The sequence below is a fragment of the Centroberyx gerrardi genome, chromosome 14 (assembly GCF_048128805.1).
Source record: "Centroberyx gerrardi isolate f3 chromosome 14, fCenGer3.hap1.cur.20231027, whole genome shotgun sequence".
Classification (NCBI taxonomy): Eukaryota; Metazoa; Chordata; class Actinopteri; order Beryciformes; family Berycidae; genus Centroberyx; species Centroberyx gerrardi.
In genome coordinates this window covers 10656819-10677501 of record NC_136010.1, presented here as the reverse complement: position 1 = coordinate 10677501, position 20683 = coordinate 10656819, and the positions used below count along the sequence as shown (strand labels likewise).

Sequence of the window (20683 nt, the reverse complement as noted above, 5' to 3'; positions counted from 1 at the left end):
TAATTTGAGAACTGGGCGTGCTAAAATTGAGAAGTAAAGATCAGCAATATATTTGGCCATCTATTTTTTTTTTTGTGTGCCTATATTCACATTGCTGCTCCCATGAAGGTTTAGTTCACTGCTGTTTTCAAAAAGTAAACAAAACTTTCACAGTGTTGAAAATCAAAATATATGTAAAGCTCAGGTTTAGCTGTTGCATACTTTCACTTCTTTTATCAAAAGCTCAGCCAACAAACTTCACACTAAAAATACGTTTTTGAGTAAATGTCTACAATACAAAAATCAATATATGAACACAACCTGGAGTGGAGCAACAATGGCTCATAACATCATAACTCTATTAGAAAAACCCTGGTTTGAGAAACCGTGTCAAGATGCCCGTCTTACTCCAATATTAAATGGGTTTCTGTGGCATGTGAACATCTTACTCCTGGATGACAAGGAAAAGTATAATTGCCTGTAACATCATCTCATTTGTCAGTAGCATTAAGAATGTTGCAGAGATTATAGGCATCATCATTTCTTTCCCATGTATTAGAAGTAATCTGGTATTGCTCAATCAAAGAGGGAGAGGGTAATGGCGACCACACCTTTCTTTAGCTTGCAGGCTGTTTTGTCTGTGGGTTAGACACCACAGGTGAAATATTCTGTTAACTTGTTTATTAATCGAAACACGGAGACTCATTCTCAGGGTAACAAGGGGATGTAAACAGCTTAATCCGAATAAGACCTTGAGTGGAGTACGGCCAGTTTTCAGCAGGGGTGTCGAACTCTCCTACAATTGGGTTTTTAAAGTCATGGTGCCTAATTATGATTTGTTAGATATAAAGAATATAGCCAAAAATGTAACTGAGTTGTCCACTTAAATGGCTCAATATTGGTTAATTTTTTTATGAAAGACAATGGAGAGAAAACCAAATGAATATAAAGGCATTTACTTTCATTAAGTTGACAACAAAAAAAAAGCACTTTACGGGTGTACACAAAATTGGCGCTACTAGGACACAATCTAAGAGGGTTATTTTTACACATCTGCAGAACAAGCAAACAAAATCAAGCACAGAAAATGGTCAGATTTAGACAGATGCAAACTTAAGTACATTTCCAGATGCTTATTTAGTTTATCTTTAAAAGACAAAAACTTAAAAGTGATCATGCCACTTCACAGTTTCTACCATTTAAACATTTAGTCTAAAATAAACAGATTTTTAAACATGTTGCAAATTTTTTGGACCAGTGAACACCCTTGAAAATTCTAATATTTTTTGAAAATTAAGATTGTGAGTAAACCTACACAGAAACAAGCCGTTTATTCTTCCTTGGCAACTGCAGAGTAAACTGCACCTTTTCTTTACATTAAAATAAATCCCAAACAAATACCAAATCACATTTGACGGCAGGCATATTGACATGGAGCTCAGGAAGCGCATGTCATTTTATCAGCGTTGTACATTTTGAGAAGACAAGATTAGCCTACCTGGCCCAATTATCTACATTTTCTGACACCAATGGCATCGGGTGACTTTTGTAATTTATTGTTTTTTCTACATAACAAATAAAACTGTTCCCATCTGGCACAATCTATTATGTTCGTTTGAACTGAATTTTCCTTGGGATTGCAAAAAATCATTCTGCATCATGATTTCAGTGGGAAATCGTTGAGAAAAGCATGATCACTCATAATTGCACACTCACACGCACCATATTACATCCATTCATAAGCGTCACTTAAGGAACTGCAACCTCTGACAGAATTACTGAACAGCTTGCATCATCAGACACTGTCTGAACAATATCATCTAACTCAATGGAGAGAGACTTTCTTGCCAAGAAAAGCAGTGTAATGAGCTGTCTAATAATCAGCCAGTGATAACTGAGGTCCCGTCTGGCTCCTCCCCCTCAGTCTCTCAGCAGTAGATAGTCTTTGATAGACTCTGGTAAAGGCAGCTCTTTTACTGCAGTGGGGAGGAACTGCACTCCCAGACTCTGCCGGACAGCACAGCGGGCCAGAGCGCGGAGCGTTGGGGCCTGAGCCACCATGCTGGTCAGCCTCGACAGTAGCTGGGGATCCTTACTCAGCTCCCTGGGAAGGGTGCCGTCGGCCCGCCGGATCTCAAACCGCCCAGCTGCCCGGCACAGCAGCTCCAGGCACTCTTCCACTTGTTCGCTGCCCAGGCCACGGGCCAACAGGGCCACCAGGCGGGAGATAGGGGTCTGGCCCTTCAGGTTGGTCACGTGGACCTGGGCCCCGTAGTCTAGTAGCACTTTGACGCTCTCCAGGTTGCCCTTCATTGCTGCCCAGCTCAAAGGCGTGTCATTGTTGTAGTCCCGGGCATTGGGACAGGCTCCGCTCTCCAGCAGGGCCCTCACACACTCTGGGTTGTCTTTGAAGGCGGCCCAGTGCAGCGGAGTGTCCTTGTTGCCGTCCAGGGCGTCGGGCTGCGCCCCGTACTCCAACAGCAGCTCCACGCAGCCCTCATCCTTCTCTGCTGCATAGTGCAGTGCTGTGCGGTTATAGCCATCCAACGCATTCACCTGACAAGGAAATTCAGTGTAATGAATGATCATAAGCAGAGGGGTTGCTGACCTTTTACAATTCTGGGCAACATTAATGGGAGACTTGTTGCTAGTTAGACTTGACATTAAAATGAATGAATAAATCATAAGCTTCCTCAATGACTACGTTTACATAGACAGCAATAATCCAACTATTGGCCTTAAATAAGACAATATTCCTATTAAGCTGTTTAAATGGGTTGCTTATAGAACTATTCCATTCATATTCCTGTTTACATGCTACGGAGCAAAGTCTGATTAACAGAACAAAGGAGAAGTCACTGGAACACATGCACAGTTTAAGCCTTTATTGAAAACTTAATGATATCCATTTTCCTCAAAATCCTGAGCATGGTGACAGTTTCAGCCTCACCACAAAAATGATGTGATTTCTGTTTTTCTGGTATCAGTCATCGTTTTCCTCTGTAAACAACCTCCAGAAGGTAGAGCATGCGTCATCAAGCAGTTGGATTGCCACTTGTGTCGCAAAAAGCTGCAAATACTCCGATAGTCATAGTTTGATTAAGGTGTATACATGTCTAAAATGCCCTTCAATAATGCGACTAAAATCGGAATACTCCACATGTCTAAATGCGATTATGCTTACTCTGACTATGACCTTATTCGGGGCTACGGTAATCAGAAAATGCTGTTTACGTGGCAGTTTCTTATTCAGACTATTTACTTAATTGGGTTAATATGGGATTATTGCTGTCCATGTAAACGTAGTCAATGTGCAGAAGTCAGCCATGCCATACCTCTGCCCCCTTCTCCAACAGCAGTTCCACACAGTCGGCATCAGCTACCATACAGGCACAGTGCAGGGGCTTCAGTGTGCCGTGCATCCGGTTCACATCAGCACCCTTAGGCATATGGGAGGATATGATGTCAATACAACTGATAACATGGAGAGATCCTATCAAGTTGAAGCCAGTCAAAGAGATCAGCAAGCCTACCTTACGAATGAGATCCTCCACATTGTCGTGTGGGAAGGAACGGATGGCTGCAATGGTGCGGATGAGCCGCTCGGACAAGGAGTATTTACTTTGAATGCTTTGCATGATGTACCACATAGTAGAGCTCATGTGTAACAGAGGAACATGGCACCCGGGCGGGGGTGGCACTGCAGCACACTGAACACCTTCTTCAAGATGTTTAAAAGCTGTAAGACATTATAGAGATTAATGTTTATAGTTAGTAAGGAGTGACAAATTAGCACAATAAAATGAATTACAAATTACAAAAGAGACTAAGATGCAAGCATTTCACACCCATCAGTGCCTAAATATGGATGTGTGAAAACAATAAAAAATCAAATACAGGCACATGTGCAAATAAAGATCAATCATTAATCAGACGTTAGCAAGCACAAACTAAGTAAGTGCTCCTGGATGTTTCTAGTATAACCAATCTGTAGTTTCTGTAAAGGGTGCTTCAGTGGTCACTAATGTTGGTCCTTATTAAAAAAAAATACATTCCCCTGATTCAGCAAGCAACTAGAGCACCAATCAGGGCCTTTGTGGTAAAGCATGGTGTGGTTAAATCGGCTGACATCACTCCCACCCACAAGTCAGTTGTAGGCGGGCCTTTTCACATGCTGTGTATATGTGCTATGTCAACCAGTAACTTTGTTTGGTTGTACATCTACGAGTTCACATGGTTTGACAAGTGTATTTTAGTTGCCGTTTGCTTCCGTTTGGTAACTCTGTTTCTCATAAAGTATAACCCATTACGAAGGCTATGTGATTGGTTGAGGAAATTTCATTTATAATAGAAGTTAAAACTTCAGAACTACAATATGACGGTCATTCATTGTTGTTTCCAAGGTCAGAGTTAAAAGCAATCTTGCACGAGGAGACTACATCTGCCTTATTTCAAATCTACAGGACATATTTTAAATCTGAAGATAAGGCTTGTAATGCTGGCACTGAGACTGAAACAAATGAAAAACAACTACAGCTATATTTGATTGTAGTGGGTTCTGGATTTGTGAACGAAAATAAATAAATCTAATCTTTGGAGAGGCCAACTCTGGGCTGTGTAAGTCTGAATGCCATAATAACAGTAGATGTGGAGGATGTTTTCACTCTTTGAAAACATTGAAAGTTAAAGAGTCCCTGGGGCATCTGTTCTGGAAATAGCAGCAAAATCTTCCATTAAAGCTGTCTCATCTGAGAAGGACGTGATGATGTTTACAGTATAGGATTTTTAGAAATGTCTCCTCTCCTTGTTACATTATATAATTACTTATCAGTCAGTGCCAGGGAGTGTGTGCCAGGTGACCAATTCCTTATTACATTGTGTCTGTTACATTAATATAAGTGCATCCACTCCCCAGCACTCTCCAGTATCCATCCTACATGTAGCTAACCGTTTAAACCAGCACCACCTGGACTTTTGGCGCGCATGTGTTGCAAGGTTCTTTCAAAAAGCTTTAATTTGAGATTTTTTCCTATGGCGTTCTGTGCCACTAAGTGTTTTACTTCATTATAGGAAAAAAGGAAATTCTAGAAATTAATTTGGAATTATAAAATTGAAGTAACAGAAATGTAGTCTGTCAAAATATTCACCCCTTTGGTGTAATTTGAACTGAACTGGCACACTGGCAATAACATTCTCAAGCTTAATCTTACCAACTCATCATTAGATTGCATCTAGACGTTTGAGAATGAGAATATTTTCTTTATTTATTATAATAAATAATAAAATAAAACCTGCTACTTTTACTTTTCTATGTGTTCTTATAGCCTATTTCATAAGAAATCATACATAAGGAAAAGCCTTGCCAGACAAATAGGCCTACTGAATTTATAGGAAGGCAATGCAGTGATCCTGACACCTTTAGTCTTTGCTTTGCCGAACATTGAGACATCTTGGCAACAAATGTATTTGTTACATAAGCTTAGATAATCATGAAACATGATTTTGATCAGAGTTGCAAGCAATCGTGCATGAGGAAAAGACATCTGTCTTGTTTCGTCACAGCGCCATATGCTCTTATCTTGAAGTAAAAACAAATTCCCCCAAGCGCATATTTTTCTTACTTCTTTTCCTTTTAAATGATCATCTTAGGCTCAGAGAAAAATCGTCAGGGCACCATGGCTCCAAATTTACACTCTTACTAGTTGGTGCTTGTAATGTTGGTGAATTGAAGCTTATTCTAGTGTTGTACTTATTTTAGGTCGCTCGCGAGCAGCGCGTCAGCAAAATGCCAACAATGTACATGTAAATTGATGAGTGACACTGACAGCTAACGTTAGCTCGCTTGGCAAGAACATGCTGCAAAACAAAAGAACAGAGAAGGCCCGTAAAATGCTGCATGTTTCACACCAAATTGTCGCTTTTTGAGATAGCTAGTGTATGGAAGTCGCACGTGCCGCCTGGCTGGCAAGCAGCAGGCGACGGGCTGGTCAAAGAAATGTCAGCTCGAGCTACATTTTCACCAGTTAGCAGGCTAGCTACCGAGCTAGCGTCGAGATGCGAGGAACAATCGACACTTGTAGCCAATATTATCGAATGCCATTCGTTGCAATGACTTGGGAAAGCTTTTTCAATATTCTCTTTACATTGGGTATCGATAAATTACCTCTATAAATGAGACAACATACCGTTTATGATCCACAATTTGAAGGTCTGAGTGCGGCGTTGCCTGCTTGCTGCTTGTTTGACATAAACACAGCAACGTCATTGGTCGCAGCCACGCCCTCTGTCTTGAGCTTGAAAGCCACTTACGCTCACTGAAGCTCCCAGCCCAGAGCAAATACTTCGTTTATTCTGTAATAACGCCTAATGACTTGCTCTTTGCATACCGACTATAACGCAGTCTGCCGAAACGGACGGGTTTGACGTGTGGTTTCTTTCCCAATATAGGCATGGACTCACCGACAGGCATCCCGGCATGCTATAAATGCCTTCGCCTCATGCCCATGTTAAGGATAAGGAAGTCTCCCAGAGAGACACTGAACAAATGGCTCACCCTACACACAAGGACCAGCGGCCCAATAGATCCTGCAAGCAAAACAGACGGTCAAATATGGCCGATTTACTCGTTATGAAAAACTGAAACACATTCACCTACTGGCACTGGTGTTTATGTTTGCTGTATGCAGACAGCACAAACGGTTGTAGACAAGGAATGGGACACTCAAAAGCCAAATCAAAATAATTTATTTTTGGTGACATTTCATACAGTTCTAGAATTGTGTCTCAAACACTTAATTGATCCATTACTATATTTCCTTTTGCCACCCCAACCCAAATTAACAGAAAATAACCCAAAACATATGGAGGAAAAAAAAAAAAAAGCAATTCCTGTAGATTTTTGCAAGCCTGTCAACATCAACCATATGCTTCTAAAATGATTTCACATTACTTGAGTAAGATTCTTTTTTAAAAACAAGTTAGTGCATTTATTTAATTACACTAAAATCACTAGCTGCTCATACTCATTAATGAAAAAGAAATAACAGCCCCAGTGATTGGTTACTCATTTACTGCATTACTAAACCCAAAGTCAATGCATCAAGTATTCTCTCAGCTGACATCTTGAACAATATATAAATGTCATATGCGTGATTTTTTTTGCCAATGCGATTTCACACAACTTTGGGGAAACCAGCCTACCAAGATTGGGAAAAAAGCGTTGCACGTTAGGATTAAAATAAATAAATTTAAAAAGCAATACATACAGTGAGTCAAACTGCAAATTCTAAGTCAACCTGTTTGTTTTTCAAATAAAAAAAAAAAAAAAAGAAGGAAGAAAAAACAAAACAAAACAAAAAAAAAACAAAAACAAAAAAAAAAAAACAGCAAACTCACCCTAAAAGCACAAAACAATCTGGTGGATACCTGCTGACAAAAGCCTCCCTCCCTAAATTCAGTACTAGAACAATTACATTCTCCCACACACATTTCTAGTGAAGGGTTATTACGATATAGCATAGGCAACTACACCTCTACAGTTTTTTCAAAGTCCAGTTTAACTGGGCCAAAAGATCCCCCAAGACTACATTATTTAGTAGACCTTGTCAACACAACTCAAAACTTTAACCTATCAAAGTCAACTATGATCATAGGCAGCTGGCACATAGCACATGAAAATGTTCAGATTTTCTTATACCCTTGACTTGGCTGCCAAATATTATGTAGCTATCATCCTCAGCTAACAGCACTCTCCAGCCTACTTTTGACACTATACCCTTGTTAAGAACAATACACAAATATAAGCTTAACCTGGATATCCTGTGTTGATGTAGAAAAGCCAAATCTCACCTAAACCATCACGCGCATTACATAGTCACATTTGACTGTTAACCTATTCCTTATTCTGTTGGAAAGTAACACTGCCCTACTATGCAAAGAAACATGTAAACAGAGAGCCTGACTGATTATCAACATGACAATGTTCTGCATCCATTAGAGGGCAGGGGGATTCAAAACATTTCGATTAGATAGCAGGGATGAAACAACTTAACATGAACAACTTTGGACCAGGCTAGCAGGTTCACCTTGGCTAACAGGCCAGTGGGCACCCCAAAGTGGATTTCGGCTTCAAACAAAACCACCCATCTTCTGACTACAGGCATGACTGTGGCTTACATCACCAAAAAATGTTGATGTCTTAATGATACATTTAAGCCAATCATTAACCAGGATCAAAATACCACCATAGTACACATTTCATTAATATACATTAGAGGACCACATTGTCCAGTTTTTGGACAATGATTCTGAATCTCTGATGTAAAAAATCAAAATTATCCATTTCATTATAATCAGTGCAACAGCAAACTGTAGCACTCCAATCATTTTGCTTAACAATCAATGCATACACAGACATGAGTCAATCCTTCAGTCATTCTTGCAAACGTAAGCACACAAGGAAAAAAAAAAAACGGATGTCTCATTGCGTGTTAGTGATATCTTTGTATATGTACATGACATATATGCATGTTCTTTTCTTCTTAGTGCATATGTTCCTTGCAGACCAACATCTATTCTTTAAAATCAAAAAAAGGTAGAGGGCCATTTACACGGCCCAGCATCCCACCTCTCCCCAGCAGAGCTGAGAGGAAATGACCTCCAGATAAATCACACTGACTTAAATTCTTTTAAGCATTTGCTGGAGGCCAAAACAAGATTTTTGTTTCCTTTTCAAATCACTCTTGAAAGTTCACACTTCTTCAGATGATGTTTTTTGCCCATTAGTCCTGGATGTCCCAGTCTCATTGTCATTTTAAAAGCTTTTCTTTGGACAAGTTCCAGGGGGGGAGGTGGCTACCATAATGTTGTTGCTTTTATGTTATTCATTTTTATATATTTATATATATCCATGTATATATTCATACATCTTTTTTCCATTCACATCAAGTTTTACTTTGGCGATACTGGTGGAATATTCTGCTCTTTGCCAGTGTGCCTATAGCCTCCCTGGGGGGAGCTGCGTCGGGCCGGAGGGGGGCGCCTCTGGTCACGAAACTTGAGGCCCCCGGTGCCTCTGGGGCCGTTGCTGCGGTAGTAGCCTTGGGAGTCACGTTCACGCGGTGGCCGGCTTTCCTTGCATTCCCATCCCCCCTCCCTGTCGTGGGCCTTCTCCTGCTTGTCTCCAGGGCCACTGCTGGAGCCCGGCTCCTCAGCCTTGTTCACACGCAACTCACGCAACGGCTGGCCTGATGCGGTGCCGGAGGAAGCTGGGGCAGGGGCCGCAGGAGGAGGGTCCTTGGGTGGTCGCTGGCACACCTCGGCATAGCTGAGCTTACGGGGCTCCTGAACCAAGGCAAGAGACAGGAACGGTTTTAAATGTTTCATAGACAAGATTAATGCAGTCCTGTCAATTCAAAACATCCATTTTCTTAATCCCCATTTCAAACCCTCAGATCTCATAATCTGAACGCTCATCGGGATAGGAGTGAAGGTTCCTGACTTTGGTGGGAAAGGGTAGAGAGAGCAAAGAAAGAGAAATAAGAGAGGGACAGATAGAGGAGAGGGAGAGAACCAAAGCCAGTCATTCCACAGCCCAATTCCCCCTCTATGCGCAAAAGATCTCATCATCAGGTCTGACGTGGGTTATACTCTCATGGCGAGGATTCGTTGGCCAAGAAGACAAAAACCTGTACCCAACCCAATAATATCAGGAGGAAATCTATACAAGCGTTGGCTGTCATGTCTCAGACCCAGATTCTCACCTGTGCAGGGGTGGCGATAGTGGCTGCAGCAGGGGCCGGCGTGCTGGGGGCGGCTGGTGCGGAGGCAGCGCAGGGCTGAGGCCGGGGGGTAGGCACGGGCTGTGTGGAGGAGGATGGGGCAGGCGTAGTCGGAACAGGTGTGGGCGGGGTCACTTTTGGAGCTGGGGGTTCCGCCCTTTCAACCCTCTTCTCCTGACGGGTGATACTATCAAACAAGAGTTTTAGACCTCCAACTTATCACCTCAAATGTTATACTAGTATTTCAAAGTCTCAAATGCCAAAGATCCCAATTTAGATTCTAGTGGTTGAGATATTGTCTTACCTGGGGGCCGAGGGTCCAAGTGGTTGTGTAGCAGATTTTGCTGCTGTCTGGGCAGGACTTGAGACAGGCACAGCCTCCTCCGCGACTGGGCCTTGGCCTGGGCCTGAACCTGCACTCACAGTGGCTTCTTTGTTGATTTGTTCAGTCTATGAAAAGCAAGAAGGAATTCAAATTAGACTGTACAATTCCCCCTCCTTAGTCCTTCTCCCACTGCAATATACCCAAGACATTAAGGAGTAGTCAATAAGGAGTTGATAATGGTCTGTTGTTCTTACCTTGTCTCTGTTCAAACCGCGTACAACATCTGACATTCGGTTTTCTAGCACTGGCTCTCCCTGTGTGCTGACCACACAGCCAGGTAGAGGAGGGAAATTGGTGGCAGCCAGGTCAAACTTGGGAGGAGAAACCTTAACTTCTGCTAGCGGTACGGGCCTCTGAAAAAGGAAATTTAAATGGAATCCACATAGAAAAGAGATGAGATGCCACACGCTTTAAGAGCAACATACACAAATTCTATGAGGATATGAAATTGCCACGTACCGTAATGCGATCGTCCTCTCGCCTCCTCCGTGTTCCTCTGTAGGTAGTGCTCCGTCTGAAGTATAAATAAACGAAGGGTGTGAACACTCAATATCAATCAGCATCATTACTGGATACGGTCAGTCTATTGATATGCAGCAGCCATTACGGCCAGGTACGAATCATTCATATGTAGTCCAGAAATAAAAACGGAGGCATAAGGTTTACCGTCCACGTCCAGCCATGCCGCTGTCGTCACTGGGGTCCAGGGAGGAAGAGGAGAGATGCGGGAACGCCGAGCTCAGGTCAGTAGCGGTCTGGACTGGGTTAGTGGTGGCAGTGGCAGCGGCGGGAGGCTGCGGGCTGCGCAGGCCAGTCAGACTCTCCAAGGGGACAGGAGTGATGGACGCTGGGGCAACCTCGCCTGTCCTCACCTGAGGCTTCACATGGTTTCTGATGCAGCGGAGAACAGGTGAATATGAGAAAAGTAGACATGTCAGTTGAAGATATCCTTAGGGTAAACTGGCACCCAGTGTTTCCTGTAGAAGTTTTTGCATGTGTGGGGAATTTTGGTTCGCAGACCTAGGTTCGCTCCTGGGCCCACTCCAGGAGCAGTTACAGTAGGTGTTACAGTTTAAGAATGACTCTTATTTGGGTATTCATATCATGACAATTGTATTACAGTGTGCTAACAATTTTCCAACACAGCTAAATTAATGTAAGGGAAACACTGGTAGTACCAACCACAACTTGATTATTTGCTGGAGGAATAAGACAGCATGCTGTGTCCTCAGGGTAAATGTGCAGACATGCAAAGAGTTCTCTGATTGTATTTGTGCTCATGATTGGTCAAAGCAGTGGATAGAGACTTTGATGTCAACATATGGCTGTCAATAACCTGCAACCAATCATTAGCTTGTTGAGAAGAGCTGATGTAATGTCCATGTAAGAACAAAACAGGCTACTTCAAGCATCTTGATGCACCATAATACACTTTTAGGATTATGATATTGATTGTGATGTTTGTCACTACATACCTAGCAGCATAAATTCACATGGACTCAATTTAACCCTAATCTCTGACCCTCAGATCTCATAATCTGAACGCTCATCGGGACAGGAGTGAAGGTTCCTGACTTTGGTGGGAAAGGGTAGAGAGCAAAGAAAGAGAAATAAGAGGACAGATAGAGAGAGGGAGAGAACCAAAGCCAGTCATTCCACAGCCTGATTTCCCCTCTATGCGCATCATGATCTCATCATCAGGTCTGACTTGGGAGAGCCCAGTGAGATATATTAGACTTTCTTTGTAAAGCTGGTGTTTCCCAAGAGAAACCAACTTGCAAAGTTGCCACATTTCTTGCAAAAGATTTAACAAGATAAAGAATAAAGCTTGACAGCTCGGCTGACCTACACTCAACTCTAATCTTATTCATGCAGCTGCTGTGTGAAACAGTGCCAGACAGCGTTTCTTTGTTATGGCATATTTCTTTGGCAATATGAATGCATTACCAAAGAATGTAGCAGTAAAACAAAGTAAAAACAATGAACGGAAACACAATGGATGGTTAGTTGGGATGAAGAAAAGGTTACATGTCATAATGTAAATGGTGAAGTTGACGTTTGGGAGCTAAGGTGGTTGTTACACGAAAAAGCAAATCGCTCAGAATCAGATAGCAGCTGCAGCCATTCAGTAGGCAAGGCTACATCTATCAAATGACATGACAAATCCAGGATGTCCAATACCTGGCAACAAACATTTATCACATTGATGAAAAGGGTTATGGCCATAAAAATCTGACTGGCAGAAGGCATGGGCCCAGTTATGGATTTAGTCATTTGGCTGCTGGAGTATGGTAAGAGATGGAAGTAGCGATGAAGCTTATTGTACAATAACAGTGGTACCTGAAGGCATTTATTACATTCTTTCTTGAATAGAGGGGGACACTGTGGGGACAGTAAAAAGACAGGGAGTAAAGAACTGCAGTTCCCTGGTGGGGTTACATTATCTTTAGACAAAATATTATCACAGATGATCTGATGTTGAGTGTTTACAACATTGTGCAAACAATGACACAAGTGGCAAAATATTCTGATTAGAAATTGTTTGAGCATATACTCAACTCACAGTTAAGTCAAAGCACAGAAATACACAATCTGGAGAAAGAAAATCCTTACCGGTTTCTGTTGAATGGGCGACTAATATTAAGAGAGTTGGAGCCAGTTTTGTAGTGTCCAGCAGAGCTAAATCCATTGACAAAGCTACTGTTGGGAAACGGTGCCTGCAGATGAAAGAAAACAACTCAGTATTTACATAAATCCATGTACACACCCTGTTCAATGAAACTATTTGCGCGGTTATTTATGCAGTCTGAACCACAAATGAATGGACCTGAAAAAGAATTATCTGCTGAATCTTTTCCATTGATAAACAACTGCTTGAAAGTGAAGAAAACCATTGTGCCTCCCTGCCATTAAAGCAGGAAAACATTGCACGTCTTCCTGACAATTAAAACTCCCAGTGTAACAGTGGAGAGTATGGTGTGCCTTTACCAGAGGGGTTTCAAAGTAGGGCGTGGGAGACGGCGTCCAGGTGGGAGGTACAATGCCATAGACTGGGTACTGCTGCTGCGGGTAGACGTGCTGCATGTAGAGCGGAGAGTTGTACTGGGACTGGCTCTGGGACTGCTGGGCGTACATGCTGCTGTCCATGCTACGGTAGCCATTCTTTGCAAAGAAGGTGTTAATGGCCTTTATCCTGGCCTGTCAGGAGGCAGAAAAATCAGAAAAGGAGCAATGAGAAAAGAATGAAACGATCCATTTTGACCAACAGATGGGCCTTTTCAAAATGAACACAGGAGTCATAATATTACTCACCATAATGGGTTTTCCCTGAAATGTTTTAACTTCCTCTCTCAGGTATTTGTATGCCTATGGAGGTGAGGGAGAATCATCAGGCAATTCATAACACAACAGTTGCGTTGAATATTTCAGACACACAGTGTAAGCAAAGTGTAATTCGGCTGCTGTTACCTGTTGAGCGTCCGTATCTGATTGGAATGTGATGTACCAGTTGTTGTTGTGCGCAAACTCAACACTTATCACCTTTGGACAGTTGTCATTTTTGAACAGCGACTCCACTTCCTGAGAAGTTACAAAAGAATTGGTCTCACACTTGAACATCAACTGCAATTCTGTGATTCTTAATGCAGAATTTACATGCATGTAAATAAAAATCATTCTGGTTATGTGTATGCGCACAGGCTTCCTTTACCTCAACAGGTGTGGTTTCAGGGACTTCTCTCAGGATGATAATGCACCGCTTGTGATTAGGACGCACCTTCTCCCCTTTCTCATCCACTTGTACCATAGGAGAGGCTGAGGGAAAGGCAAACATCAAGAAATTTCAATCTAGTCACGTAACAGATTAATCCAAATGAGTTTTTAACATATATTGTCGTATATTTTCCACTTGCATCTCAGGACGTCCAGGATGAGGTCCATGTCAGTGGTGAGGACCTTGATGCCCTCCATGCTGGCTATAGTCCAAATGGGGACAAACTGGTCGCTGTCCATCTGGGACATCAGGTACAAATCCTTAGACAGGTTTTCCCTGAATCACCCAAGGACAAATTCAGGAAGATTAGTCATCTCTTGGACCTGGGAAATAAGAAGTCTGCATTCCAAAACCATCATTACAAGTTCCTCTGGCTGCCTGCCTTACCTAGAGAAGTAAAATTCCAGCTCTTTCTTCAGAGACTCGCGTAGATTCTCAGAAGAGACGGGCTGTTCCTCAGTTTTGGAGTCCACTGAGAACCAAAAACAACATGTCAGTGGTAGGAAAATTGACAACATGCCAACTAGCTTAATGTTGGTTTTAGGTCTGCAATGATTAGTTCACATCATTGATGACACTGACTATGCAAATTTATTTTGCATATTTATGATGTGTTGCTATGAAACCCAATATGATGTCTTGTACACTGTGCAAAGCTGAAATCATATATACGATACAACTTTATTGTCAGTTCACAGCACTAACTGCTATGTATGAACACCTGAACTTAAACAAAACAAAAAAAAAAACACTCCCAGCGCTTTGCAGCTTGATGCACATTACAGCAGCTGTTACACACACAATGTAAGCCAACTAGCGTGCTTTTATTTTGTAGCCAGGTAGCTATTGCTCTTCTATTAATGGTCAAATTGCCACTGAAATTGCCACCGAGTAGTTTTTTCCTGGAGTGTAAATTCTTAAAGGTGGCTGCCATGAGTTTCCAGTTCACCTTAATAATCAGCTCTTCAGCCATACAGAAATACAAACAATTGGAATAGAAAGCAAATGTGTCGAGCAATAATCAGTATCTTTTTTAAGCTCTGGACATGGTCTATGATATTCTGCAGTGTAGTTTTGTTGTACTGATTTTTTTCTGTATTTATTTATTGTTTATGAGACGGGGACAATGCACAATAAATACATTGCACCAGATATACAGTACTGTGCAAAAGTCTTAGGCACATGTAAAAAAAAATCCATAAAGCGAAGATGCTTTCAAAAATAATGAAATGAAAAGTTTCTAAATATCAAAAAATGTACTATAAAGAGCAGTCTGACACACTAATGCAGAAAACGAATAAACATCTGAGGCAAAATTGATATTTAAAAAAAATCTAGGGTGCCTAAGACTTTTGCACAGTACTGTAGCTAAAAGCCCATTTCCATCTGTTGTCCCCCTTTCACATGAAAATATATGTTAACAAATTTGTTTCAGTTGGAAACTTTTTCTCATTCTAAATTAGTCGTTTAGTCTTTAAAATAATCAACAGATTAATTGAAAACAAAACAGTCCTTAGCTGCAGTCACAGTTAGTTTAGGCCCGTGAAGAGCGTGCCATGTGATGTGCGGAGACTGACCGGAGGTCCCTGTGGTGGACTCAGCGGGGGAAAAGCCCAGCTCCGGAGGGTCCATTCCATTCACTGCTATCTCAGCTGTTGCTGTGGAGCTGCTGTCCTCCAGGGCCGTGAATCCCACAGTGTACTGCTTACACCCAGCGGACGAAGGCTCAGAATAACCTGCCAACAAGGTCACGAGTTTTATTCAGACTGACAGGAATGATAGCCATCATTTCCAGAGCAGCTTCACTTTATCCATTTTGAAATTCAATATGTCTCCTGACCTCAATATTTGGTTAAGTATTGTGTGTGTAATATTCAGAGATGTACAGAAACCTCGTCAGGGAAAAGGGCAAAAAAAAACTGAAAAATGGGGCCTTTAGGCAAAATTAGGTGTCATTCAAACTGATCATTAGTGTGATAGCTGATGTTTACTGGGAAATATTCAATATGACAGAGAGGGAAGCTGAGGCATGATTAATGTCCACACCAAAGTAATGATATTGGAAATTGTCAAAAAATGTTCCATCCTTTTCAGACCTGCGTAGGAACGCTTGATACAACTCAGTTAATTCAGTTCAGATGTTTCAGATGGATGTTTAATTGTGATGGAAGTGCATCTCTCACCCTCATTGACTTCGGAGGGGGACCAGTGGGGGCCGTCAGTCACCGCCTCACTGGGGGCCACTGGGATCTCCTGCCACACCTTGGCATTAGGGTTCAGACCGGCGCCCTTAGAGGTGACCTTCAAAGCAGAAGCAGCATGTTCAGTAAAGTTTAAATCATCTGTTAAACACAACAAAAAACAGTGGGGAGAAAAGGGCTTCCAAAGTAGCACAGGAAGCGCTCCCTTTATTTCTATTAAACACAACACAGAAATAGGTTTGTCTTTTTGCTGAAACATCCCTTTAAGAACATGTACAGGCAGATTTTGGCACAAGTGACAATCACACAAGCAAATGCAGACTGCTAATACTTTACATGTAATGGTGTCTGTCAGTTCTCTCCATAAGCATATCTCTGCAATAAAGAGTTGATTAATATTTAAGTGGCTCATAATGTGATTGATATGCTGCATCTAGATACTAGACCTACATTACACTGTCAATCATCTATATAATCATCTAGTTGGTTCACCCCAGATTTGGAATCTCTTCTCTGGTTGGCACCAGAAATGTTCCCAGGTTGCCCTCAAAATGAAAAAAAAAATTCCCTTATGTCCCATCAGCTGTGCTTTTGATTGTCCAAATGGCCATTGTGTTCATCAGTTTATCTGAGCATATCCCCATAGGAGCAATCGAAGAGCACACACATTTTACACACACAATCTACAAGTTGGACTTTATGTTGTAATGCCGAGCCATCAAAAGTTACCTTACATGAATTCATATTTATGAGTGAGGGTGGAAATTGGAAGGAAACATTGTAATTTGATCAAATTAAAATGGCACTGGACTTGCTAAACATAAAATTAAAAAAAACAAGATCTAGTTGCCAAATGGGACCATCATCTTTGGTTTCAACAATTTATATGCAAGAAAAAAAAAACACTACAAGACAACAAATGCACCCCCTTAACAAAATATCAAAAAAATCACATCAAAAATTAGTATATAACCATTCAGCTTTGCAGGCTGCCTTAACTAACCATGGATAAACCTTATCACCTCAACTCTACAAATGAACGACTTAGTGCTAGAAACACATATTTTCATCTGATGTGAATTCAAAGCAACTTTTACCACATTCTTTGTTTGGGTTAACTTTACAGCTGTATTGCGTGCCATGCATAAATGCGCTTCCGCAATGACAAAGGCTTCAACATGAACACAACCACACAGGCAACAACAAAAGACCTAATCAATTAGCACGGGGTCAAACAGTGGTCTCCAACGACATACCATAAAGGGCAAACATAATGCATATTTCATTCACCTATCACTACACCATCTGATTTCACTAATTAGCAGCCTTCAACCAGAGAGGGGGGACTGATTAGTGAAATCGGCTGATGTAGTCTTTGGTTGGAATGAAAACCTGCTCACTCTTGGCCTTCCGTTGCACATAGGCTAATTGGAAAACAGAATTAAAATGAAGTCTGCCAACACGTGGCCCGGTGTTCCCCAGCCGACAAAAGAGCACATTTCCCTTCTTACCTCAAAGAGGAGAATCATTTTAAAACCTCCAATGCGGTAGACCCGCCAAGGCCGACTACCCCGAGAACTTTAACGCGTCTAACCACAAGTTTAATCGAAAATGCGAGATGCCATCGGGTGAACACATGTCTGGGAAAACAGCGGTGGGGAACCCGCTGTATTTGCCAGTGTTTACCGCCAAACCAGACCCGGCCCACCCCGCTGTTGGGGTGGGACACTGTCAATCTACCCAGTTACCCAAATAGGGGCTTCCGCTGCGCAGCGCTGCGCAACACACACACACAATCATTATCTACCCACTTTGGTAACACTAGTTCACTTCTTAGGAGGGCAAAACACATGCTAGTCTAGATCCAATCGTTAGATGAGGAGATTAAGGGGATAGAGTGGTCTTGTCAGTTTTATCTAAATAGGTTTACTATATCCTGCTACGCTGTTATCGTGATACACAAATGTCTATCACATACTAATAAACTCCGTTGATAAAATAGGGCGTAACAATAAACGGGCATAAACTTAATCTTACGTTCATCAAAATAGTTATCGCTTTGGTGTACAGTATTCAGGGAGGATCAGACTACCCCTATCAAATGGGCTGCAGACTGGCAAAGGTCTGCGGCCGAGAATAGACCGCATACTGTACATTTCAAGGGCTACAGATACTAGCGAGAACTAACTGTGGATGATGCTTTTATTCACAGAGCAGTCGGCAGCTTTTTAAAAACTTCGAAACGTCAGTAACTATGCTGCCGATTCACCGGCTTCATAATTTGACATTGTCACTTGCCACCTGCCCACGGATCCTCCCCCTTTTGCAACGCGCTGGCCCGACAAGAACAGCTGCCAGTAACAATATGCCTCTCCAGAACTTATACAAATTAAAAATGAGTGGATGTGCCCGTGGGTTTAGCCTCTACATCATTTGAAAAACCGTGCAACTTGTAACTGTTAAGACACATGGCTACAGTGCATGCTTCTGTTACAGGCCGTAGCAAGCCAACTAAGGTCAGCTGACTACGCTGTGTAGCATAGGCCAGGTATTTGCAACGCATGTCATATAGCTAGCTAGCTAGCTGCGCGATTAGCAGAGTGAATGAACATTTATCATTCGGCTAATAATCGAGACATCGAGCACCTACACTGCGTTTAACAAAAAGCTCAATCATTGATTCTGAACTTTAAACAGCACTACCACGATTTCACAGTTGTGTCATAAGTTAAGCTAATGATTACTCAGCAAACTACTTAATGAGCTTGCTTGCTCCAGTGGTTAACGTTAGCTAAGCTAGCGTTAGCCATCTGAAGGGGCTGCTGCTGAGATCTTGCTAACGATAACTGTTAACTTACCTGCCTGAACTGGCTGTGGTGGTCGTAATGCAAGCGGTGTCGTGTGTGCCCATTACAATTACAATTTCCCATTTGGCAGACGCTTTTATCCAAAGCGACGTACATATGAGATTTTTATACAACACAAGCAAGGATCTATTCAGGAGAGAACAACGAGATTAAGTGCCATAAAGCTAAAGCACAATCCATCAGGTGAGAAGGTGTTCACTAAAGAGGTGGGTCTTTAGCCTTTTCTTAAAGATTGAGAGGGATGCGGATTGAATGGAGTTTAGTAACTCGTTCCACCACAGTTTGGTAACAGTTACAAATAATAACAGCACGAGTTTGGTAACGTTAACTCGTGCCATGTCGGAAACTGGCTATGCGTGATGGTTTCGCTTAGTAACTAATACCACCTTGCCTAAAAAACAACTACATCAGATTAAAACTTCAATCAGCAAAGTTACTCTGGTTATTCCACAAAACTGACATAATTCGACGGCCATGTTAAAACTTAATGTATACTACTACTATAACGTTAATACAATCTGCCTTGGTTGGGTTAATGTTAACTGTTAGCTAATAAAACGACGCATAGCATACAGAGGGGGCGGCTGCAAAGCAATTCGGCCCGGTGCAATAGAAAACAATTATGGTGGTAACAGGTTTCTGAGCAGTAGTCGTGTAGCCAGCTAGCTTGCTAAAGAAGGCCGCAACTCACCATGCCGCCTGACCCTCCCTCGATCCCAAGTGGAGCCTCGTCCTTCCCACCGGTCTTCGGTCCCGGATCAGCCTCCTCCTGCAGCAGCGGCGGCTCTCCGCCCTGGTCTGAACTCATCAGCCGCTCCTGACTCACGTCTACCCCGTCGCGTTCTCCCGGCCCCCGCTTGCCACCACCTCCTCTTCTCGAAATACCGGCTGGGTTCAACAATCTGTCCGGTTCTCTCCTGTTCGACTGGGTTGGCCAGCAACACACTAAAACTAGCCTGCTAGCTAGCTAGCGGACTAAAAGTGCCAGGGCTAGCAAGTATGCTACAGACTTATGGCTGCTAGCAAGCTAGGTTGCTATGAATCAACGAAACTGGCTAACGTCAGCTAGCTGAATGAATCAAACTTGGACGCTAAGATACTAATTGTATAAATGATGCCAAACCATGACGCTTCTTAGATCATCGTCCCTGCTAGCGTTTCATCAAATATTTCAAGACACACCAGATTCGTGAGGCGCATTCCTAACCGGGCGACCGAAGCGGACACTGGGGACACGCACCTTTCCTAAGCGCAGGCAGACGGTCCGCCGACGTCCCGGCTGGCATTGCGAATTCTGAATGACCTCTCGAGGAACCATTTCCTTTTCCTGTCAGCCTTTTGTAATTTAATGTATTAGACAACACCTTTTCTCTGCGTTTTGTGACAGTATCGGTTGATTTAAAAAAAAAAAAAAAAAAGATCAGTTTATCCAGACATCCACAGTTCATGTCATTCATAGTTTTATCATTTTTAAACTAACAACTGCTTACCTGTAACAACAAGGCCCGACCGCTAGAGAAACTTTGGGGAGAATATGTAGAAACGGAGGTGTGCACTGTTGTTACACAGCCCACTTTTCACCAGACACACCTCTGGGATCACAATGTTTGTTTTTTAATGACTCATAATGTAGCAGTGGTGAGGTTATTAGCATTTCTGTGACCGCTATGAAACAGCTGCTACTGATTTGTTCACTTGAG

At 42.3% G+C, this 20683-nt stretch overlaps 2 protein-coding genes across 2 annotated transcripts; both read right to left on the bottom strand.

Annotated features, from left to right (window-relative positions):
- Positions 1 to 919: 919 nt before the first annotated feature.
- Positions 920 to 6214, bottom strand: asb8 (ankyrin repeat and SOCS box containing 8). The gene is made up of 4 exons (XM_071919904.2): positions 6165 to 6214; positions 3513 to 3718; positions 3315 to 3419; positions 920 to 2535 (listed from the first exon to the last, which is right to left on the bottom strand). Exons 2-4 carry the CDS (start codon positions 3639 to 3641, stop codon positions 1900 to 1902), a joined length of 870 nt encoding a protein of 289 aa, XP_071776005.1. The 5' UTR covers positions 3642 to 3718; positions 6165 to 6214; the 3' UTR covers positions 920 to 1899.
- A 492-nt stretch (positions 6215 to 6706) lies between these two features.
- larp4aa (La ribonucleoprotein 4Aa) lies at positions 6707 to 20225 on the bottom strand. The gene is made up of 16 exons (XM_078288289.1): positions 19675 to 20225; positions 16099 to 16216; positions 15493 to 15651; positions 14303 to 14387; positions 14055 to 14191; positions 13853 to 13956; positions 13612 to 13722; positions 13456 to 13509; positions 13132 to 13341; positions 12757 to 12860; positions 10810 to 11034; positions 10603 to 10657; positions 10338 to 10496; positions 10063 to 10208; positions 9741 to 9945; positions 6707 to 9321 (listed from the first exon to the last, which is right to left on the bottom strand). The coding sequence occupies exons 1-16, from the start codon at positions 19789 to 19791 to the stop codon at positions 8929 to 8931; spliced, it is 2382 nt and encodes a 793-aa protein (XP_078144415.1). The 5' UTR covers positions 19792 to 20225; the 3' UTR covers positions 6707 to 8928.
- Between the last annotated feature and the right edge of the window lie 458 nt (positions 20226 to 20683).

Bases quoted from the DNA above. Each gene is read 5' to 3' on its own strand.
- asb8 (XM_071919904.2), bottom strand. From the start codon at position 3,641: ATGAGCTCTACTATGTGGTACATCATGCAAAGCATTCAAAGTAAATAC. The intron at 3,420-3,512 runs GTAGGCTTGCTG...CATATGCCTAAG, and splicing joins TGGAGGATCTCATTCGTAAG to GGTGCTGATGTGAACCGGAT. The intron at 2,536-3,314 runs GTATGGCATGGC...TTTCCTTGTCAG, and splicing joins TGTTGGAGAAGGGGGCAGAG to GTGAATGCGTTGGATGGCTA.
- larp4aa (XM_078288289.1), bottom strand. From the start codon at position 19,791: ATGAGTTCAGACCAGGGCGGAGAGCCGCCGCTGCTGCAGGAGGAGGCT. The intron at 13,957-14,054 runs GCAAGTGGAAAA...CCTTTCCCTCAG, and splicing joins CATCCTGGACGTCCTGAGAT to CCTCTCCTATGGTACAAGTG. The intron at 9,946-10,062 runs GTAAGACAATAT...CTTGTTTGATAG, and splicing joins CTTGGACCCTCGGCCCCCAG to TATCACCCGTCAGGAGAAGA.